Source organism: Callorhinchus milii, unplaced genomic scaffold, assembly GCF_018977255.1.
Source record: "Callorhinchus milii isolate IMCB2004 unplaced genomic scaffold, IMCB_Cmil_1.0 Scaffold2, whole genome shotgun sequence".
Classification (NCBI taxonomy): Eukaryota; Metazoa; Chordata; class Chondrichthyes; order Chimaeriformes; family Callorhinchidae; genus Callorhinchus; species Callorhinchus milii.
Window position 1 is genome coordinate 108957188 of NW_024704743.1, and position 22532 is coordinate 108979719.

General features: G+C 39.9%; 2 protein-coding genes across 7 annotated transcripts in view; one reads left to right on the forward strand and one right to left on the reverse strand.

The window, feature by feature from the left end:
• The first annotated feature begins 154 nt into the window (after nucleotides 1-154).
• Nucleotides 155-12286, forward strand: mtfr1 (mitochondrial fission regulator 1). Of its 4 annotated transcripts, none has more exon segments than NM_001292770.1 (8): nucleotides 155-209; nucleotides 716-866; nucleotides 2949-3053; nucleotides 7601-7731; nucleotides 8598-8830; nucleotides 9485-9725; nucleotides 10976-11144; nucleotides 11833-12268. In NM_001292770.1, coding segments are annotated over 7 exon segments (1005 nt in total). In that variant the 5' UTR covers nucleotides 155-209; nucleotides 716-800; the 3' UTR covers nucleotides 11893-12268.
• A 4026-nt stretch (nucleotides 12287-16312) lies between these two features.
• The window catches only part of pde7a (phosphodiesterase 7A), a 45824-nt gene continuing 39604 nt past the window's right edge, over nucleotides 16313-22532 (reverse strand). For all 3 annotated transcript variants that reach the window (XM_007896745.2, XM_007896744.2, XM_042331935.1), the window contains 5 exons: nucleotides 22179-22270; nucleotides 20983-21127; nucleotides 20003-20099; nucleotides 18843-18923; nucleotides 16313-18136 (listed from right to left, as the gene is read on the reverse strand). In XM_007896745.2, coding sequence (XP_007894936.1) covers nucleotides 17958-18136; nucleotides 18843-18923; nucleotides 20003-20099; nucleotides 20983-21127; nucleotides 22179-22270 — 594 coding nt within the window. In that variant the 3' untranslated portion in view covers nucleotides 16313-17957. The remainder of the gene's footprint in view (nucleotides 18137-18842; nucleotides 18924-20002; nucleotides 20100-20982; nucleotides 21128-22178; nucleotides 22271-22532) is intronic.

A 22532-nucleotide genomic window follows, 5' to 3' on the forward strand; every position in this document is an offset into this window, starting at 1 on the left:
GTATTTCCAGCTTTTTTTTAAAAAAAGACAACTTTGTTTTGTAAACAACAACAGCAACGGTGGGGGGGGGAGAGGGGCAGTGTTTGAATGTTTGCAGGTTCTGTGGGCGGTTGGTGCCGCCGCCGCTTCTGATTGGCTGAGACACACCGGAAGCAGCGTCACCGGGGTCTCGCGGCTGACAGTTAGCGCCGCCGCCGAGAGAGAAAGAGGTGAGTACAGCGCCGGCACCGGGGAGGGGGGGCACCGGGGGAGAGAGAGAGAGAGAGTGGAGCAAAGTAACCAGAGCCGCCTATAACACTGGCCGTGATTAGCGCCGGGCGGGAGGTAAAGAGTCTTTACGCTGTTGATCCCGGGGATGGAGAGGGTGATGTGCGCAGGTGGCGTGCGGCCCGCGGAGAGAGGTGTCCGGTCTGGCATCGGCGGCGGGGGCTGGACCACGAACCCCCCCCGCCCCGGGGAAGGCGGAGGGGGGGCAGCGGGATTGGACAGCGCTGTCCTGTACCTCTTGGCGGCGATGGCCGGAGGACCCGCGGCGACGTGATCGGTCTCCGATGTGTTTGTTGTCTCTGTTTGTGTGTGTGCAATGTCGGCAGTGGATGATGAGGCCGATCGTGGTGGTGAGTCTGTGTGTGTGTCAGTCTGTCCGGATGACTCATTCACTGCCCCTTTAGGAGATTTTTGAATTTGACGAAAATGTGTCTCTTTTCTTTCATAGGGGCTATAATATATAATGGCTTCCAAGCTCCCGCTTTGGCACGGGTACACTTCCTGAGGATGGTAACCTTCTGGTGCAGTTATAAATGTTTTTACTCCTCATTCAAATGATTAGAACGATGACGGAATACGCCGGAGTGGCAATGGATTCGGTAAGTAAAACACTAATCTCGTACAATTGTCCCTCTGTTCTGTAAAATCGGGATCTTAATTTGCAGCATTTATTATCCTTGTATTTGATAATCCTTGCATTTGACACAGCGCCTTATCACGTCTTCGAGAAACGCGGCAGCCAATGGCGCACAGTGTCCCGCAAACAAATGTGGATTGAGTGACCAAATTATTTATTTTTTTTAATTATTCTGATGTGATAATTATCCCAGGAAAAGCAATCTGCCAATCAACTAACAAACGGGTTCCTAGTTACTGCCAGATGAACAGACGCGTGTGGAGTAAGGAAACTTGCCCAACGTTTCGTCTTGCTGGGAATCAAACCCAGGGCCTCTCGCTTGCGAGGCGAGTGCTCTAACCACTAAGCTACATTTCAAACAACAATTTGGTAATAAGAAATCCAGTCAGAATTTACAGTGCAGTTGAATTTCCAAGGATCCTACTTTGTAGGTCTCCTGCACCACACTCTGCAGGTCCATCAACTGCTTTTTCGCTCAGCTCCATTTTCCCCATCTTCCAGCAAATCAAATTCAGAATTTTCACCCTTCCCTTTAAGTGCCTCCGTGGATTCGCCGCACCCTACCTTTACGGCCCTATAGCCCATTATTCACTCCATTCAGCAAACACTAGTCTGCTTCACAGCCCCTGTGAGCTACTTCCAGTTACTGGAAGGAAACCCTATTTGCATAAATCAGATTTCTTATTGAAGAGTCCTGTTAAGAAACATCGGAAAGGTGACACAAATCTTACAATTTGAATTTAACTTTGTTTCTAACTTTATTGATAACAACAACAAATTGTATTCATGCAGTGCCCCAGAGCTCTTTATCTATCTATAAATGTCTATGGGGTTCCATAAATAAACTTATTCATATAAATGATGCATTAATACAGGTAGCTTCAATCTGCAATTATCTGTGTGTGTGTGTTATAAGTCTCCATTAAATTCACTTTCTTCTCTACTTTCATTCCCCTCACACTCTTTTTGCTCGAACTTCTCACCCAAAGAAGGTGTTGGGTGCTTATATTTGCTCCGACTGACCTGGAATTCAGTGAGGTTAAAAGTATAACTGTTCCCTAAATGTAGCTGCTCCCTTTTTTGTGCTCCTAAACTGGATAATTCTTCAGTACATTTCTGTCTAGTGACATTGATTATTAATTTTAAATGCTCTACTTCTAAAATCATAATTCTTGATGATTTCAGTGGTTACCATCAACTAGTTCTGCTTTGCTGTTCTATTTCAGGCAGGCACTTATGCTGAGCTCATGGCATGTTGAATGATCTTAATTACCTTATTCGGATTCCTGATTTGGCTGAGCAATGCAATGAATCTCCTGGATCTTTTTCTCATCTCCAGTCTGAACTCTTATTACAGTTTTGGTGACTCATTGCTAGACAAACCACACCCAATCAATGAGAGCTAACTTGTTAACAATTTAAACTACTGCTGCCTTTTTCTGGTATTCACGTAAGAAATGTGCCTCTCTTCCCTTCAAACTACCCCCAAGACTTTTATACTTATAGGCGTTGTCTCTCAAATTATCCATCACCCTTGAGAGCTCCTACCAAACCCATGATGGTGGTTATTGTTTGATCATGCATGCTTACTGTCTTTTTATTAAGTTTCCCACTCTGCTCTTGGAACACTCATAATATTTGTCAATGGCTTGGATCTCTACACAGCCTTTGATGGGCTGGCATAGTATCCTACTAAGACATTGTCATTATATGATATTTCATCATTTTTGTTCCTGACTAGTTTTGTCTAACTTCTTACCTCCAGCCATCTCTTCTACAATCTACATCATTTTAAACTTGAACCCACAACCTTCTGACTCGAAGCGAGAATGCTACCAACTGAACCAGGCTAACAAAGATGGTTATACGTATGCTAATATGTAGAACGTTATTTGACCCTTCACCTAGTTTCCAAATTTAGAATAACAACAAGATTACATTTGTATAGCACCTTTCACGTTGGGAGGACATCCCAAAGCGCTGATAATGGCTAAAATGTAACAAATTCTTTTATATCTTTAAAAACAAATATTTTTATTTTCAGGTGCAGCTGTTTGGGTCAAAGAAGCCATACGGTTCATCTCGCAGTATTATTCGGAGAATAGGTACCAGCCTGCCACTTAGCCCATGCCCCAGGATTCAATTTCAGGTAAGGTAGCTTCATTTAAATTGGCTAGATATTATCACATGTGTGGAAAATAGTCCAGGCTCATTATTAAATCACAAGGCATAGATAAATGTCAATATGTTGTAGTATATTCCTCCAACAAATATACGGTCAATTCACTTTACAGTCTATTCTGTGAAGCGCTTTGAGACATCGAGAAGACGTGAAAAGCGCTATATCAAATGCAAGGATTATTATTTATTATCATAGAATTGCAGAACACTGGTTTGTTCCTATCATATTCTATATGGATGAGATGCACAGAATATCTGAGATCCAATCCCACATGCTACTTTAGTAGAATTTCATGTAGCTGGCTCATGATCTGTATCAGCAACTGGTCTGCCCTCTCGGTTGAAAGTGGTCTGTGTTATGAGTAAGGGAGGAAAAAAACGTGGGAGCATTGGAATAAAATCTAGGAGAAACTGATCTACAATTTTTCCTCTTTGGCTACAGTTACATCCTACATTTTTTAAATGTGGTTTGTACAACTTGTACTTCTACAACAACAAGATTACATTTGTATAGCGCCTTTCATGTCGGGAGGACGTCCCAAGGTGCTGGACAGTGTACAGAATGTCAGACCCAAGCTGGGGTCAGGTGGTGGGAGGGGAGGGAAAGGGGGGTGGCTGATGGCATGCTAGAAGAGGTCTTGAGGCGGGACTTGAAGGAGGCTAAGGAGAGGGCGAGGCGGAGTGTTTGGGGGATGGAATTCCAGAGGTTGGGGGCCAAGTGGCTGAAGGTTCTCCCGCCAATGGTGGGGCGGCGGACGTGGAGCAGGCCGGAGTCGGCTGAGCGGAGGGAGCAGGCAGGTTGGTAGGGGGTTAGGAGGTCACAGAGGTGGGGCGAGGCCATGGAGGGCTTTGTAGGTGAGGACCAGGATCTTGAACGGGATCTTCTTAAGGATAGGGAGCCAATGGAGTCGGGCGAGAATGGGGGAGATGGGGTCACAAAGTTTGGTGCGGGAGAGGACACAGGCTGCAGAGTTCCGTATTATCTACAGCCTCCGTATTATCTACAGCCTGTGGAGGGAGGAATTGAGAAGGCCGATAAGCAAGTTTATGAGGCGAAACCTTACGCAAATTTCCTTACTATACGCCTGTTTACCTAATATTAAGTAGGATCCCAGTTGTTAGTTGATTGGCAGATCACTTTTCCGGGAGTTAATAATCCCTCCAAAAATGAATAAATAACAATTTGGTCATTCAATCCACGACTGTTTGTGGGGCACTACTGTGCAATTGGTTGCCACATTCTGTGAAGTGCTTTGAGACATCTTGAAGACACAATAAGGTGCTATATCAAATGCAAGGATTAATGTTTATAATAACCTGTGGGTACTTCAAACTTAAGAGAGCTCTGTCCATTAGAGGGAACTGTACAAACCTTGCTATGACAGATTGACCTTGTATCACAATTATATGCTAGGAAGAAGGCAATGATTTAGATCTGTGATTTCAAAATACTTGTCATGTAAGGATAATGTATTTACTGTGTTGTAGATCAGTAGTTAAGACATACTGCTCTTCTGAAACCTCTGGATGTTACCTGTGGCTATTTTCTGCTCTGGCAAGTCTTTTCCTCTATCCTCTTTCTTTTTCCTTTTTGATAGCTTTGTTCGCATTATGATTGGACTATACATTGCACCAAATGAAGGTTAGTTATCTATGATTGTTTTGAAATTGAAACTTCATTAAACCTTTTTGTTTTTTATCTGCATAATTGTTTTCACAAAATTGATGTGTTACTTTTGAGACCAAAGTGTTTATGTCTCTGGCATACAGTTCAGGTTGAATATTTTGAGCAGGAAAAAAATGCTTTTGGACTCTGGTGGTTGGTTTCACAAGGGTTTTTAAGTGTTTGACTTAAAATGAATTCTACTCTGGTGTGATAATATCATTGAGCTCGAGTGCTTTATATCATTGAAAGCAATGAGATGCCTTAATTTTAGCAGTTTGCTTTGTGTACTATGAATCTTGTAACTCGTCACTTGGGCTTGCACACCAGCTGTTAGAAGTTCTACTCTCCATCTAAATTTTGCAAAGTCAAACAGTGGGACTCAACAACAACAACAACAACAACAAAATTACATATGTATAGCGTCTTTCATATCAGGAGGAAGTCCCAAGGCGCCGGACAGACAGAGTTTCGGACTCAAGTTGGAGGTTGGGATTGGGGAGGGTGGAGGGCAAGTGGGGAAGCAGGGCGATCGAAAGCACGGTCGAAGAGGAGGGTCTTGAGATGGGTCTTGAAGGAGCCAAGGGAGGGTGCAAGGCTGAAGCCTTGCAGGATGGAGTTCCAGAGGGTGGGGACAGAGTGGCAGAAGACCCACCCGCCATAAGTGGGGCGAGCGAGGCCGGGGACCTGAAGCAGGCTGGAGCTCACTGAGCGGAGGGAGCTAGCAGGTTGGTAGGGCGTTAGGGGGTAGCAAAACCATTCAGGGCTTTGAAGGTGAGGACCAGGATCTTGAACTGTATCCTCCAGTGGAGTCGGGCAAGGATGGGGGTGATAGGGTCACGGAGCCTGGTGCTGGAGAGGACATGGGCTGCAGAGTTCTGGATAATCTGCAGCCTATGGAGGGAGGAGTTGGGGAGGCCGACAAGCAGGGAGTTTGCATAGTCAAACCTCGATGTAATGAAACTGCGTGTGAGGGTTTCAGCGGCCTGCAGTGTGAGAGAGTGGCGGGGCCGGGCTATGTTGCGCAGGTGGGGGAAGGCAGAGTGGGTCATCGCACAGATGTGGGGTAGAAAGGATAGTTGAGAGTCAAACAAAATGCCAAGGTTCCAGACTGGCTTAGTAAGGTGGAGTGTGCATCCCTGGATGGTGATGCTGTCAACCCTGAGGTGTGGAGGTGCTGACAGGAACCAATCAGGAGGGCCTCGGTCTTGTTGATGTTCAACTGAAGAAAATTAGCTCTCATCCAGGACTTGAAAGACATTTGACAGACATTCTGTCAGGACAGCAATGGTCCTGGAGTCAAGTGGAGGCAGAGAAGTAGAGGGAGCATATAGATATTGAAGAGGAGGGGATCAAGGACAGAGCTCTCAGGAACGCCACATGAGACGATGCAGGGGCTAGAGGAGAAACCGTTTGTAGAGATGAAGTGGAGGCGAGGCGGTGTGAGAGGTACGATCTGAACCAGTCAAGGACAGAGCCATGAAGGTTGATGTGAAAGGAGAGGCGGTGGATGAGGATAGAGTGGTCGAAGGTGTCAAAGGCAGCAGACAGGTCAAGGAGGCAGAGGGATCCCTGGTCTATATCTATATGCTCCCTCTTGTTGGCATTATCCGCTGACATGGGGTCAACTTCCACATGTATGGGGATGACACCCAACCATACCTCTCTGAGGAAGTCCAGCATCGCCTCACAGTTGGCATTTGAAGTGAGGATGGGCGAGGCATGAGAGGGTGGGCGGAGAAGCTGGTTGGTGATGGAGAAGAAGAGCTTGGGGTTGTCCTTGGCCTCCAAGATTGTTTTGGAGTAGAACGACGATTTAGTGGAGGAGCGGTAAGATTTGATAAGGTCCAGCCAGATCTGCCAATGGACAGTTAAGTTTGATTTAAGTCAGGTGCGTTCAGTGTCACCCACCTGTGCTTTAAGGGAGCAGAGGTGGCCGGTGTACCATAGTGACTTGCGTGAATAAGAGATGGTTCGGGAAGAGAGGGGAGCAAGGGAATCGAGAGTGGAGGAGGGGGAGCTGTGGAGAAGAGTGACTGAGTAGGATAGGTCATTGCGGGACTCAGTGGAGTTCCATAAAGCTCTGTTCCAATCACTCTCCTCTTGTTTTATTTTACATCGTACTTTCTATCTACCTTTCATTCAATCATACGATTCTGTTGCTAATCATGTCAAAAATTTCTATCATCCTTTTCCTTCTGTTTTTAGTGAATTTCAATAATTTCTTGTGCCTTTGGTTTCAAATAAGCATTTTGTTCTTCAGTGCCTTCCACTCTGTATTTTGTTCATGTTTCTTTATCCTGAAAACATTTCCTGCTGTCCTGATGTAAGAAAGGCAAAAAAGATTTAACCATAGCTGTGAGATACCAGATGAGAAAATTGAACCTTCAAAATCATACCCATGACATTCACCAAAATATGGCTAATGAAGTTGGGGGGAAAAAGTACAATTAAGTCCATTGGAGATGATCATTGTAATACAGTGAAATATGATCATATTCCTGCATGGAGACGTGTTAAAGAGACGGGTATCTCACTGATTTCCTATGCCTGTCATGTTCATTCATGCCAAATGAAGAATATTTTAAATCTTAAAGATTATTGTAAAGAAATGTGTCCAAGATGCATTTTATTTGAATAATTGTATGGCCTATGACAGAATAATCCTTTCACAAGTCACCTTTAAAAAATAATTGGATTTTTTAGCCTTAGCTCCAAAACATACCTTTCAACCCATTAAAATTTGTCAGCCCAAATGGCTCCAATGCCAGGTTTTACTGTATTATGTAGGGATGGTGTTTATCTTTTTGTTCGTGAGAACTGAATAACCATTGATTTATTACATTTTATAGCTTTTCCATGCGTTTGGAGAAGGTGACCAGACTAATCAGAAATCAGGAGATGTGAAAGAAAGGGCCGTTGCTTCCCTTGCTGATGTCGGCTGGATTGTTGGTGATGAAGGTGAATCATTTACAAGGTTCATGTAAGTTCACGTTACATTATATCCTGTGAAGTGCTTTGAGAAGTCATTTGTATCAAATGTAAGGGTTTATTATTAAATAGACACAATAGAAGGATGTTGACCCTATTTTTTGTAGGTTTAGATTTCAAAGGGTTTTAAAATCCCCCAAAAAATTGGCAGGAAAGCTACCACCTCTACCGTAACAATCAAAGCTATGAGTTTACTTGCATTTCATACAATGAGCCCAACACCAATTTTAAAAACTGATTGACAATGCTAAGAGTTGATGGCGTCTGCTCATCAATCCTAATCTCCTTGATTTTCACTAATTAACCACATGAAGTGATATTAATAATTACCTAAACGACAAGGCAAGCCCATATATTAAAAAAAATCAGAAAGTACATACCCTGTTCTCAGTATTCATGTTGGTCACTCATTCCTTCGAGCTGATACCCAACATCCTCCTAAACAGCACACTACAGAAGCAACTGCAACTGTTTACTGATTCCAAATAGACATGTTAATGGATGTATCCATTGTGGGGGAAGTCTAAAAGGTGCACGGCAGTAAAATGCACCAGCTATCTTATCAAATGCACGGACATATATGTGTGCAATACAGGGAATGTAACTATTGGCAGACCAGTTTCTTCTTCTATACCAATGGTTCCCATTGTTCATCACACGCCCTAATTATATGCAAATAGTTGCTGCCACTTTAAGTGCAAAGTTACAGAATGCTGGCTAACAATTGAGCCTATAAAGGGTGGAAAATTTATACCACTATAAATGTTCCTGTTAAGCAAACCATTCCATTGATTTCTGTACAGTATAGCCTTTAACTTACTATATTACTATATTACTTCCTGTTTTCTGCACCCACAGATCTGAGGTTCGACCGATATGTGCTGAGCTTACACAGCAAACTACTCCATGTATTGCAGGATCCATTAGCAGAATCGTTTCCTCACCAAAAAATGAACTAGAACCTGCAACTCCCACATTAGCTAATGATGAAGCACTACAAAAAATCAATGTATTGGAAAATGAACTTGCTAAATTACGAGAACAGATCGCCATGATTGTGACTATACAGGAAAAGAACAGTCTTTCAGCAGGTAAGTACAATGGATCTCAACCAATCCCAGCTTTGTAGCAATTATCTTTCTATAGATGTCAACAAAGGAGACCTTGAAATTCACAAATAATCAATTTTCCATGATAGAATACATTTCCCTAATTTGTTTAAAAAAATTCTGTTCAAATATCAGTTTAAACTGCAAATATTTGGGCTAATTCTGTCAGATAGGGAATTTGGGATTGGCATTATAAAGTAAGGTAGTGCCAATCAACCATCAAGCCTTCCTATTTGTTCAGATTGCTTTATATAGCCTATGTATATGTTATATGACAAGTATCTAAAGAAATTGATTTCCCGATTTGCCTTCTAAGCTAATTCTTGTAGAAAAGGATCTGAAGGTGCTTGAGTCAATGATATATATATATATATATAATTGTATATAATACCATGGAGTTATAATGTTGCCTGGCTTCTCAATTTATAAATTATTTTAACTTAATTGGATAAGGTTATAGTATTTTATAAGTTGGTTTCAAGAATAAAGTGAAATAGAAAAATATGGTTTTTTTGTCAATAATATTTTGGTTAGCATGAAAAATGTGGATTACATCTAATTTGTAGGTGACTTGTAGAAGGCGAGTCAAAGGCAAATAAATTAATTTCTTATTTAACTTCATTAACTCTGTTCTAGTGACACCTGGTGCTGCTCCTCTCTGTGCACTTGCTCCTCCACCACCACCACCACCTCCGCCGCCACTCCCACCTCCACCGCCTTTCCAGCAGAGTATGTCTGCAATCGACCTCATCAAAGAACGAAGAGGAAAGAGAGCTGACAGTGATCAAAATCTAACCATGCCTCAGCAGCAAACCATGCCAAACATGTTGGATATTTTGAAAGACATAAACAAAGTGAAACTGCGGTCTGTGAAGAAGTGTGTATTATAATTTATTTTCTTGATACCTATCTAGGATTATCCTGAAAAAAGACAATAACAGTCTCGTCTTCTCTGCCACTAACTCCCTCCTTCGCTCACCTTCCCATGCTCAACCTGTGTTCTCCTCCAACTCTAAATGCAAGGAGATGAAGGATTTCCTTGGGTCGAAAATCAATAGGATCCATTCTGCTGCCCTGCCTCTCTCATGTCCTCTCCTGTACCAAGCTCAGTGAGCCTATCACACCCATCCTTGCATGGCTCGACTGGCTCCCCATCCCCAGGGGATGGAGTTCAGGATCCTCATTCTTTTATTTAAATCTCTCCCATGTTTTACCCACCCTACCACTAGCCTCCTTCACCCTGACCAACTTGGATGTTCTCTTCTCTAAGCCACTGGCCTATTCCACTTCTTCCACTCTATCCACCCCATAATCAGCCACTTGGTATTTGCTCTCTGTAACTCCATTCCCAGGTCCCTCTAACTTGCTGCTTCCTTTCCTCCCCTCATTCAAGGCCTGCCTCTAAATGCACCTCTTTGTGCTTTCAGTCATCTTTCAGCTCCTTACCCTTTTCAGCTCCCACCTGCAATTCCAATGCCCAACCAGAATTGTCGAACACTTTGAAATGTCCTCCTGACGTAAAAGGCACCATATAAGTGTTACTTTATTGTACTAGTGTCTTTAAGTTCATTGAAATGTGTTTTATTTGTGGTAACTTTGACCCATTTGAGGGATTTGGATTTTAGCAGGAATTGATGCAGTTTAGAAGAGCCTGAGCATATTCAAAAAGCAGATTGCAGCCAGGCATTTGATATAAAGTTTAACCAGCCAAATGGACTTGACATAACCAAAGCAAAAGTGACAACTTACCCATATATACCATTTAGGACAGAGAATGAATATTTTGAAATGCAGGGAGAATGAAGGAGATATAAGGTAGGGATTAAAATAGTGTATTTCTCCATTCGGTTGATGAATGAATTGTCTGTCAGGTAGTGCCGGAAAATACACTTGGTTTTGATAGGATTACCCAACCTTGTAATACAAAGTCTAAGACCAATTTGCCATAGATCTGCATTTCTCTGGGAATGAAAACGAATGCAGACCCGTTTTGTTCTAATCCATTGGATTCCAACGCTATGGAGGGTTTACAATGCCAATTTTGTTTGATAGAATTTCTAAAATTATATTGATTTACCAGTTATGATATTGAAATATGGTAATGTGAAAACTTTCTTTTCATTGCAGATCAGTGAATGATTTAAAGGTCAAACCAGATCAGTCTTCAGTAGATCCAACTGCACTCATAGCGGCAGCTTTGAAACGAAAATTTGCACATCGCTACAAGAATGATAGTTGTGAAATTGAAAGCCAGTTTTCAAAGTCTGACTTCATGGAAACTGCAGAACCTCCAAACGTAAGTGTAATTATTTAGGGCAACTTTCAGCAGCTTGGCTTATTCAGAACCTTAGAATTACTTTAGATTTCCTTTGGTTCACAACAATTAGAAACTTTTTTTTCATTAATCGGTTTGATTTTTCCATCTTTTTGTGGAGTTTCCCTACAAAGAGACTTGAGAGCCACTCTGAAATCTCTGCAAATGCTGCTCTATAATCTGGCTGCTAGGACACATTCCAGTGACCTGGGGCAAATGGATTTTTGAGTACGATCCTTTACCGTAACTTCTGGGTGAATCTGCCAACCTTTGAATTCACAGCCTAGGCAGATACTTTGATACAGAGTTAGAGGTGTCGTCCTTCAAATGAGATGTTAAACTGAGGCCCTGTCTGCCTTTTCAGATGGATGTTAAAAGATTCAAAAAGAGAAGGCAGTTTCTCCCAGTTACTAGGCAGCAATCCCCCATATAAAATTTGTCATTGCTGTGTCTAAATTGGCTGCCATGCTTCCTACAATAATACACAATCATTTCACAGCGAATCCTGTGAAGTGCTTTGAAATGTTCTCCGGATGTGAAGCGTGCTAAATCAACTGCAATTTTTTAAAAATGTTATCCTCTAATGTATTGTAACTTATGCTGTTTAATGGAGCAAATGGGAAATCAAGAAGCTTTGGTATAATGCTCGTCTCTTTTCTCTTTTTACTAGTTTGGACAGCACATGCTGAAGCCAGCAGGAAAACGGAAGTTATTGCTAGCAAAATCTTGATTAGAAGCAAAGTAAGAAGAAAGACTTTTGTAAAGAAAATAGTGTACTTATTCTCCAGAGTTTTGTTCTCCTCAGACTTCATTGCTTGAAGCTGTTACAGTAATTTTCTGTAGTTTTACATAAGCATATATGTGTAAAATCTGGTAAAAATATGAATTTAACTTTTGCTTATTTCCTTGTGGCAGAGGATAGTATCCATATACCCACAACAGAAAACATTCCTGTAATCAATTTTTAATGTTATTACATATTTGTGTAAAGTTCCATCGGTAGCAGAAAGGAGTAACTAAGTAGATCGCCTTTAAAACCTGCTTTGTTATAAAGCGGGTTCAGTTCTAGTAATAATAAGTTCGAGTTCTAATAATAATAATCCCTCAAAAAAAAAAAAAAAATTGGTCATTTTCAATCCACGACTGTCTGTGGGACATTGCTGTGCGCAATTGGCTGCCGCGTTTGCCCACAAATATAGTCATTTCACTACAGTATATTCTCTGAAGCGCATTGGGACGTCTAGAAGGCGTGAAAAGCGATATATCAAATGCAAGGATTATTATTGTGAATGAAGTGTGGATCCCGTTACTGGATTGCACACAACAGGCTGTCTCCTGCATTAAAATATGGCTGATGCCATTAGGTCGCTGCTAATGCCACTTCCTGGCACAGGAAACAACATAGATTGTGTCCTGACAACCCAAAGGTTGGCCAGTTTTTAGCAGAGGAATGGCTGGCTCACAGGATTTTATGGATCCCAACTATCGTCTTATAATGAGGCTTCACTGTATTAGTTGTTTTAGACACACTCAAGTGTTTCATATTACTTTTGCTTCCGCCTTTATATTTACCATTTATTATCTACAGAATGTGTGATCAAATTACCCAGCCTTAAGTGGGTAGAAATTCAGTTGTGCACCTATCCTGAAACAAGCACTCGTAACTGGATCCTTTTTAAAAATCAGATGATTTTAAAATTTATTATTGCATCCTTTTTGGGGTGGGAGGAGGGCAAGGTTGCTCAAAAAATATGTAAATGCTGAAGTAAAGGCCCTGAGGTTTGTTTCTGTGCTGAACCTACACAACTAAGATATGGAGTATTCCATACATCAGAATATCATCACCACTGTGAGCTTCAACCCCACATACCACCTTCTGATGAAAAGCCATGGAAGACATTCCCTAATCACCAAAGATAATGGAGCAGGATCTCCAGAATTTTTATCTATCCCCACCTTCCCTGCCTGGACAGTGTTCCTCACCCCACTCCAGCAGCACAGTCATCATTGGATTTCATAAATGTTTGCAATTAGTAATTGCATGTGGATAGGAATGCAAATCAAATTCAGTATTATTGTGCTGAAAAGCTAAAAAGTTTTTGAAAGGGCTTTTAAAGTGGTGCTTCACAGGATTCCGAGACTCCTGTTTTGAAGGGTGCTATATAAAGATACAAGCTATTCATATTTTACCAAAAACTGCCAGTATATTTCTAAATTGAAATTTGGTGTATTTTTTAATGTACAACTACACTGCAGCTGTTGGTATTCCCCAACCACTTTGTCCTGGAAGTACACTACATTCTGGCTGCAAGAATTCACTAAGTATTCATCTTGGAATAAAGTGTAATTTCTCACTTATAAATATGAAAGCTGCCATTCACCAGTAACCATATGTTTTATATTGGATCGCTTATGTATTTTCTTTCATCCTCATATTTGCTATAAATATCTGTATGCATCAATATGCTTTTAAATAATTTTATTGCTTGTACAAATAACATGTAGGAGAGGTTGTTTGGACCAATCAATGCTTAACACTTCACAGAATTTGTGAAGTTAAGGGAAAGCAGAATATAATCCAATCCCTGAGAAAACAAGGAAAGAATATCTTAAAAGACAAAAACAATAGAATTGGATAGTAAGAGTTATTTGGGGAAATGTTCACAATAGGGAAAAGGTAATTTAGGTAGCCATACCAATTTCTGTTTACTCTAAGTGAAGGCCCAAAATGGGTATGAGGGATATGGAGAAAATGCAGGGAAATGGATTAAAAGATCTGTCTTAAAAGAAATTCCAGAATTGAAAATAAGGTAGATCAGCCCATTTCAGACTCCACAATTGAAGTTCTCTTCCCCTCCCATTGCTGGGAGAAATGGAGTGGTAGAACCAAAGTAGCATGCCTGTTCTTCATTTCATTCCTGTTATGTGTTCCGATACACCATCCAGCATGAAGAGTGTTACATAAATCCAAGTTGTTGTTCTTCCAGAACATGTTTTTTTTAAATCACTACACTGATATTAAATGTTTTAAAAATTGTGGCTAATACTTAGCTATCCAGCATTTTTGTTTTAGTATTTTTTTGCCTAATGTTCAGTTAATTATGCCTTCCAGTGAGATTAATTTTCTAGACCATCTGTGTAAAGTTGTTAAATTTATAGCAAATGTTACATAATTTCACATCCTGGAAATGTGCATGAACCATTTATACCCGCCTCAAAAACTGTTAGCCTTTTCAAAATATAGGAGAAAATGTATAAATGTTTAGTAGTCGGTCTAAAGGTTAAAGCTGGCCTGAGATTTAAAGGTTAAAGCTTAGAAAGATTGTAATGAAAAAGATCATCACAGTATTTAATCAATGGCCAGTATTTTATTCCTCAAACAGATCAATAAGCAAGTAACTGACTTCCATCTCATAGTCTAGAAACTTATCTGATCTCTGTTCTCCACCTATTTCTGATGGCACGCCATGATTTGGATTTAATGTAGACCTGATTTTATGCCAATGGCCCATTAGTATGTTGTACCTGAACTGCCAAATCTAAAGAATAGCAATTAAACTTGATGTGATTAATTACAATCTGGCATAACATTCATTAGATGTTAAAGTCCTGTATAGCCTGGGTCACTTTCAGTTGATTACCCATCTTGGGAGGCAGAAAATGTTGGGTCAAATCCCACTACCTTCACTCAACCCTTCAACTTAAGTGATACATATTGTCTAAACGATATCCTTGGGTGGAGAGAAAGCAGGGTCCAGCTCATGTGATACCCAAGACAATTGGCTGAAAGCCAAATCACTAATGGTGGTTGCAGCTGGACAAGTGTTCTGTACTACATGATTACTGATTTTTTTCTGAATGTTAATTTCTGGCCCTACTGAAATGGTCTAAAGACAAAACAGCCAAGTAACAGAGAAGCCAGTTTTACTTTCTGAACACAGAGCATAAATAATTCATATCGATAGTTAATTTATATAAAGTCGAAAAATCTAGAACTCAATGTCTCATCTTGCCATATCAATCCTCAATTTTGTGCAAGTGAACCTCCATGGTTTGTCACAATGTTACATTGGTTTCATTTATTGTTAAACATTTGCCAGAAACTTAAGTGTTATTAAAGCATCCTCACAAATGGTTGTTTTATTCATTTGCACAAATAAATCTTTCATCAAAATGTATTTATCTCAATAAAATTGTCAATCTCATACTGTGTTTGGAAATGTTAATTTACAAGTACTTAGCATCACCTTTCTAGATGTGACACATAAACAAGCAAGAAAATTCATTTAGATTTGTAAAACTGGTACATTGATAACTTACATCTGTGTCTTGGAGAGGTGCTAAGTTTTGAATTTCTGATACTGGAGAATTGGTCCTAGTCAATGATTTGGGCTTTCTGTCCCTCTTCTCCCCCCCCCCCCCACCCCCGAAAAGGAGCAAAAGACACTGGGTTAGGTTGACTTGCACTCCACAACATTAATGTAATTCAAGTCTAGCTCTTATATATGGGGAGAGTCATGTCTGAGCAATTTGGAATGTCTGCAGTGTCAATCTCGTTCATAATGTTAACAAATGCAACTGATATATGCATGAGAGGGCAGTGGACGGTTGGCACAGGAAGTGGGGAGAAATTTGTTCTAAAGATCAGGAATAGCAGAGGGTGCTTTGCTCGACCTGATACAACAGAGCTAGGAGTGCTCACAACACTGGCGGCCTCAAATAAGTACCACAACTAGCTTCATTTTCCCAGAACTCATCCTGCACCTTGAATACAAGTCACAAATTGCCTTGGGCTTCATGTGATTATTTTAAAGGAACAAGGCCAAACCTCAAAGTTTGAATTAGTTTTGATTGCCTGAAATGTTAGGCTATTGATTTGGAGCCCAACTGTTACCAATGTGAGATTCAGATGGACAAATCTGGCAGCCACATATATATAGTAAAATGGACAAGGTTAATATAAAACAAACAACTGGGGGGCAAAGAACAGAAGTTGATATTTTAAAACGTGAAATTTACAACAGCTCCCAGCCTTAGGCAATACCCTTAAAATACTTCTGATACTTCACAATTATTTGAACAAGCTGTGCAGCAAAACATTGAATTTCAAAGTGTGTTAAAGTTCTACAGATCAAATGGGTCATTCAAAATGTATGTCAAGTTCTTTTATTCATCAAAACTTTGAACGGCAACAGGCAAATATCAAAATATGGATTATGGCAATTCTGCCAATAACCTGGTAATGTTCCTAAGCCTTTACATTGAAGCCTTCATCTCCTAGAAATGGCTGTTACAGTAAATTGTAAACAGAATTCTTTTGAAACAGTCTTGAAATACAAATTAATTTAAAAAAAGAGAAAGCACCAATTTGTTTTACTGAAAAAAGCCAAACCCAGAATACAGGTGTGCTTACTGTACATGATCAAAACCTATTTAAAACAAAATACAAAATGGAATGCTTTCAGTTTAAAATATACTACAAAGAATTCATCTTTTCACATCAAACAAGGCCCACAGTGCAGTACAATTTCACTAGCAAAAGGATAAGGGAACAATGCACTTTTTTTCCGAATAAAAACAGATTTGGTCACTTAGCTTTGTGCATAGTTTTAAGGCATCTGTAGTAACTAGTTTACAGTTTGTGTTTTCAATCTGGCTGCTCATTAAGATATGTTCTTCATTCTGAAGAAAATAGGATGATGAAAGTGGCACTGTGTGTCCTGGTATGCAGACACTTATCACTTTCTCTAATCACTTTTTCCAGAAATGCAGGAAAATATCTTTAGCTGATTTATATTGAACTACTGCCAACATCAATATAAGTGCAGGTCATTTCTGAATGAATGAAAACAACATGCATCATCTTCACTAACTAATCTGTTTTTATAACTTTTTTTTTCTTTGATTCTCCCCAAAGAAAAGGCAAAAGCCAATAGCACTATGTTCCCACACTTTGCTGAAGTGAAGCTTGGTTATTGTCTGAGATGAAGGCTGGATTCACAGTGTACTAAAGGAACACACACCATGGCAGATGATAGGCTTGTATGGAAACTGAAATGGAGTCCCAAGGATTAAAAATGAGCTGCAGCATTGTTTTTGTTCTACATTCTTACCAAACAGCATATCCCAAATTAGTGGTTGCTTTTCAACTATGCTTCAAGGCAAGAACCACTAGAACTAAAGGTATCAAAAATACAGCATTGTAAACAAATCTCTGAGGCAGAAAAAGGACTGGCTTCTTTGCATGCGTTCAGTTGCTCCAAAATTGTGGGAAGAGAATAAAAACTCTTCTTGCACCAGCATCAAAATATTTTTCAGTATCTTCATGCTTCAGCCTTCTGATAAGACCACAGAGAACCTTAAGTGCAGAAATTGTATCAGTCTGCATTACAGCATTCAAACTAATCATTAAAAAGGGTAGTTGGAACTTTTCTGGGATATTGTCACCTTCCCTTCTCCCCCCCATTCTCTTCAGCTTGGTCACCACTGCAGTTTACGTGATCAATGTCTCACAAAAGCCAGTTGAGGTATTTGTATATTGCTTTATGTTCAGGCCTGGTAAGGGGCAAAGAAGCAATATGATGCTTTGAAGAAAGCATGGAGTTACGTTAATGTTGGCATGATCACACATGCAACCGTGGCAGTTTGAGCCTGCAAATAATCTCGACCCCCTTAATCTAAAAAGATTCATCCTCATCTGCTTTTAAACTGAAAGTCATTGTCCATTTCCAGCAGAATGTGGATTGGGGTGTCGGGTTAGAATAAAAATTCTTGGCTTTCCTGAGGTAATAAGTCTTAATTTGTTTTTCCGTAAGTAGCATCTGTGACATTTCCACCGGTGGCCTGTGGATGCAGTATTTCCTTCCAGGTAGCTTTATTCAACCTCAGGTGTCCAAGCATAGTCTGTGACAGAATGGTGTTGGAAAATCTTGACCACTCTGCAAAAAGAGGCTCCACTACATACGTTATGAAATCTGTTGAACAGACAAAATGAAACAAATTTAGTTAAGTTTTAAATTGTTCTAAATACATTATAGATCACATTTTACCAAACACATCATAAAACATCATCGCTCATGTCCTAAATTATATTTTGTACAATATTAACTTCAATTTTACAAAATTCCAAATTTGCATGTCAATGTTAAAGTTGGAAAGGAACATAAATCAAGTTGTCATTTTATACAAAAAAATGCCATGGACAACACCACAGGTTCACCTCTCCATTTGGTTAGTAAAACAAAAGGAACTAAATACAGTACATAAAACGATTTCTTGGAACTAATCTTTTTTTTTACCCTAAATCGTCTACGATTATGGCAAACTGAATTGGGTCAAATAGCTTCCTTCTGCGAGGTGAAATTTGAAAAAAAATTGGATATACTAAAATCTAAAAGAATAAAAAATCTGGACATTTGCTTGCCATTCCTTCCTCCCCCACCCACTCCCCACCACCCCATTATTTTTTTCTTCTCCATTCTCTTCGGACTTTGAAATTTGACTTCACTGAGATATTAGCAAATCTTGCAGTTCAAAAGCCTCATCTTAAACTTTCCTTCTGAGTTTAGCTGCCACAGGGGTCCACCTTCAGAGATTTGCCACATGAGCCTTCCTCATCACCAACGGTGACACAAACAATTACAGCGGGGCTTGCATTTCGATGAAACAGAAAACACTCACCAACTTGAATTTTGGCTACCGTTGCTATACGGCGATCGCACAGTTGACTTACATCCAGTTTGTGCAGCATTTCAACATCCCCTGAACAGACAAAACAGTTATAGACCTTCTGCGGAAAGTCATCCATACAATATTAAACTTTTCCTAAAAGGAGAAATTCTATCGTATTCCCCAAACTGAGCTCCATAAATAGCAATATTTTACCAGTGGTTGGTAATTCATGCAAAACATACTTTTTATGAAAAGCATAATAATGCATTAAATTATCCAATCCTGTAACATTAAAACATATAATAAAATGCAAAATAAAGATGTTCCAGAGCGAATTTTGCTTTTGCCTAGATTGTGCAAAGATAATGATTTTCAAAACTTTCCTATTGTTACACTGAACGTTTCCTGTAAACAGCTGCTTTAAGGTGACACGTGGATGGCTTTTGGTGCTCATTTCTCCAAATGAGGGAAAAATAATGAAAGAAGCTACATTCCAAGCACGGATCGCAGTTTTTTATACCAGAAACCTATAGCCCAAAGAAATTCTCCCCCGTAGTGGTGCAGAAATTGACCCACATTATTTTCAATACTATCACGTGATACATTTTCTTTTAACAAGTCATCAAAGCACATCCTGGATATATTAATGTTGATGCTGAGTAGTATTCAGGGGATATAGAGCTTCAATACAATCCAGATTTTGGAGCAAAAATATAGTAGGTTTCAAAATTTAGCACTAGTTTTTAAAACCACGTTCCCTCCATCGAGATGCATTTCTGCAATGCTGGATACAGAAAACACCAGTTTTATATTGAGCATGTTACAGTGGTTTAAAAGCAACACCTTTTGTGGCTTTGTTTATTGAACACTAGAACTGTGTTGCATGATTACCAATCTGCTTTAAGGTCGCCATTTTCCCTTATTGAAAGAGGCCAGGGGAAGGTAATATTCAGTCCTGTAGAGTGACATCTACTCAGCTGACAGAAGCACAAGCTAACACTTTGAATATGCATCAGCCCATTTACTTTATTGTTAATGGAGAAGCTGGTACAGCAAAGTAACATTTTGCCTGACGCAGGGAAAAAAAACTCTTACATAGTCAGGTTTTAACTATTTCAGTTTCTTGAAGAAAATAAGGTGCAACTGGACTCAAATTTTACTGAACGTACCTTGATGGAAGAATTCTTCAGAGACTCTTTCACCCCATTGCTTACTCAGTTCCCAAGCCCGGCATGGGTTACAAATATCTGCACATTTCAAAGCTATCTGCAATTGAAGCAAAGCTAGTTTAGTTTACAAGACACAATTCTGTGTTCTAGGCTGCCTTTCTAAATCACCAATTCTTACTGGAATTCAGTTTCACGACCCCAATCATGACTTCACCTAGAGTACACACATGGTACTTTGATGATATACTCCATACAGTAATTGGAAACTTGGTATTTTTGTTTTCCCTAACCCAGGAGCAATTAAGCAAGTTGTGGCACCCTAATAAAATCTGAAATCACTTTACTCAGCTGAAATCACTGAAAGTGCTGAAATCACTTTACTCAGCACTGAACAATATTCAGATTTGCAACCTACCCGCCTGTGTAGTTTAGTGTTACACCATACAGAAGCTTTACGCACTTGGCAATAAAGGAAGCTACAACCCATTTAAAGACTTTTATAAATGCATTCCAATAGTATCCCAAGCAAAACTTATTCCCACTGTTCAACAGCGAACTGTATGGTACAAATAATCTTACCTTAGCAGCACAGGAACCATTGTGTCACATGAAATATTCAATCATCTAAGCCTATGGTGAAAGTTAGTGCTATATGGAATTTTATGGTTCCATTATAGATCGAGTCATTATCGGCGCTTACATGATTGGTAGCAGCAATGGCAAGTTCAAATCTGTAAAGTTGTCTCCATTACACCATTCATCATTTATAGCTAGCAGCTGATTTAGCAACAAAACACTCGTTTTTTTTTCCATTCCACTCTTTTGATTTATTTTCTCAGGGCTTCCAGCTAGACTTAACATTTCATCAAAATGTTCCCCTTGTGCTTTCAAACACAAACGTCCAAAAAAAATACAGGTCTACTCCTCAATATTGCAATCACAGAACTTCAATTCAACGTATTAGTTGAAAATAAGATTACCTGCAGCATGAAATGTCGATGGCCAGCATCAACCAACGTTACTCCTTCCCCATCCAAGTGAATTCGAAACTTTGTTAAAAACTCAATCTGGCGGTTTATGTCTGTGGCAAGAATTAGGGAGCCCAACTGGCGTTCTATTAGAAAGCTTTTGAAAATATATAAAATGTGTAAATACTTGAAATAACTGTTCAGCAAAGTTAGAAAGACATTTATACTTAATTGCTAGATTACTTTAAATTGTGTCAATCTGGCTCACTTGGTGGCACTTTTGCCTCAGATTCAAAGTGGATTAATTCAATCGACGACTGTTTGTGGGACACTGCTGTGTGCAATTTGTTGCCGCATTTCGCCCACAAAATATAGTCACTCCCCATTTCACGGTATATTCTGTGAAGTGCTTTGAAACATCTCAAGACATGATGAGGTGCTATATCAAGGACCTTGTACCCATATTGTTTAAGATGATACTCCAGTGCAGTGCTGGGGGTGCGTGCTACATTGTTGGAGGTGCAATCCTTCCGGTTAGGTGTTAAACCCAGATCCCATTTGCTTGTTCAAGATCCCATAGCACTATTTGAAAACAGAGGGAAGTTTCTCCCAGTATCCCAACAAACTCTCATAATAGAACTAGTTGTTCACTTCATGGATGTTTTGGGGACATTACTGTGCACAAATTGGCTGCCTCATTCACCTACAAAACAGTCACCACACTTTACAGTATATCCTGTAAAGCACTTTGAGAAGTCTTCCTGACGTGAAAGGCGCTATATCAAATTCAAGGATTATTATTTTTATTACTTTTCCTATAGATTCAAAATCCTCCACATAACTACTAGGAGGAGGTCTAGAACTTGTACATGTAAATGCTCAGTTGCTTATGGAAGCTTTGCTCTGTACTGAAACTCATTCCCAGTAAAACTGCCTTCCTCAACATTTCAAAGAAACACATATGCAGAGTTGCTCTCATCTGGGTCGAACCAGAGAACTGACCCAAATATTCCCAAAATGCTTTCACACCAAAATGTGGGCAGAGCCGTGAGACCAAGCAGTCCCAAACGCTGCAAAAGATTGGACGAATCCCCAAATTAACATTTAAAATTATTGACATCAGTAAAAGCAAAGGATTGACATAAAAAAATCACACAAATTGGCCATTGTGGATATGAAAACAATGTGGTGTGTATGATAATACTTACTTGTCTTCAACTGGAAGATGGGAAAATAACTGAGTTTCTTGAAGCATGCACACTGCTGACCTCCAATGGTGGTTTTCTAGCACTGAGGTATTCTGTAAATAGAGAAGGAAAAGATTAGCAGTTCCATGAAAACAGCACCAAACAGCATTTTAATCATGGATGGTACAAACAGCATCAATTTCACATTTATACTTTGAGGAGCAAAGCTGCCTCACTCCTAGCATGACTGTGATATAGAGCCAAAAGAGGCATTTGTACTTCCCAATTGCTTCTAAATGGCCATCGATTCCACCTACCCCACCACCATTACCAAGATTTCCATGTTCCTTATGGATAGCTTGGTATGTGTCCATT

Bases quoted from the DNA above. Each gene is read 5' to 3' on its own strand.
- mtfr1 (XM_007896741.2), top strand. From the start codon at position 801: ATGTTTTTACTCCTCATTCAAATGATTAGAACGATGACGGAATACGCC. The intron at 3,054-7,600 runs GTAAGGTAGCTT...TACATTTTATAG, and splicing joins GCCCCAGGATTCAATTTCAG to CTTTTCCATGCGTTTGGAGA. The intron at 7,732-8,597 runs GTAAGTTCACGT...CTGCACCCACAG, and splicing joins GAATCATTTACAAGGTTCAT to ATCTGAGGTTCGACCGATAT.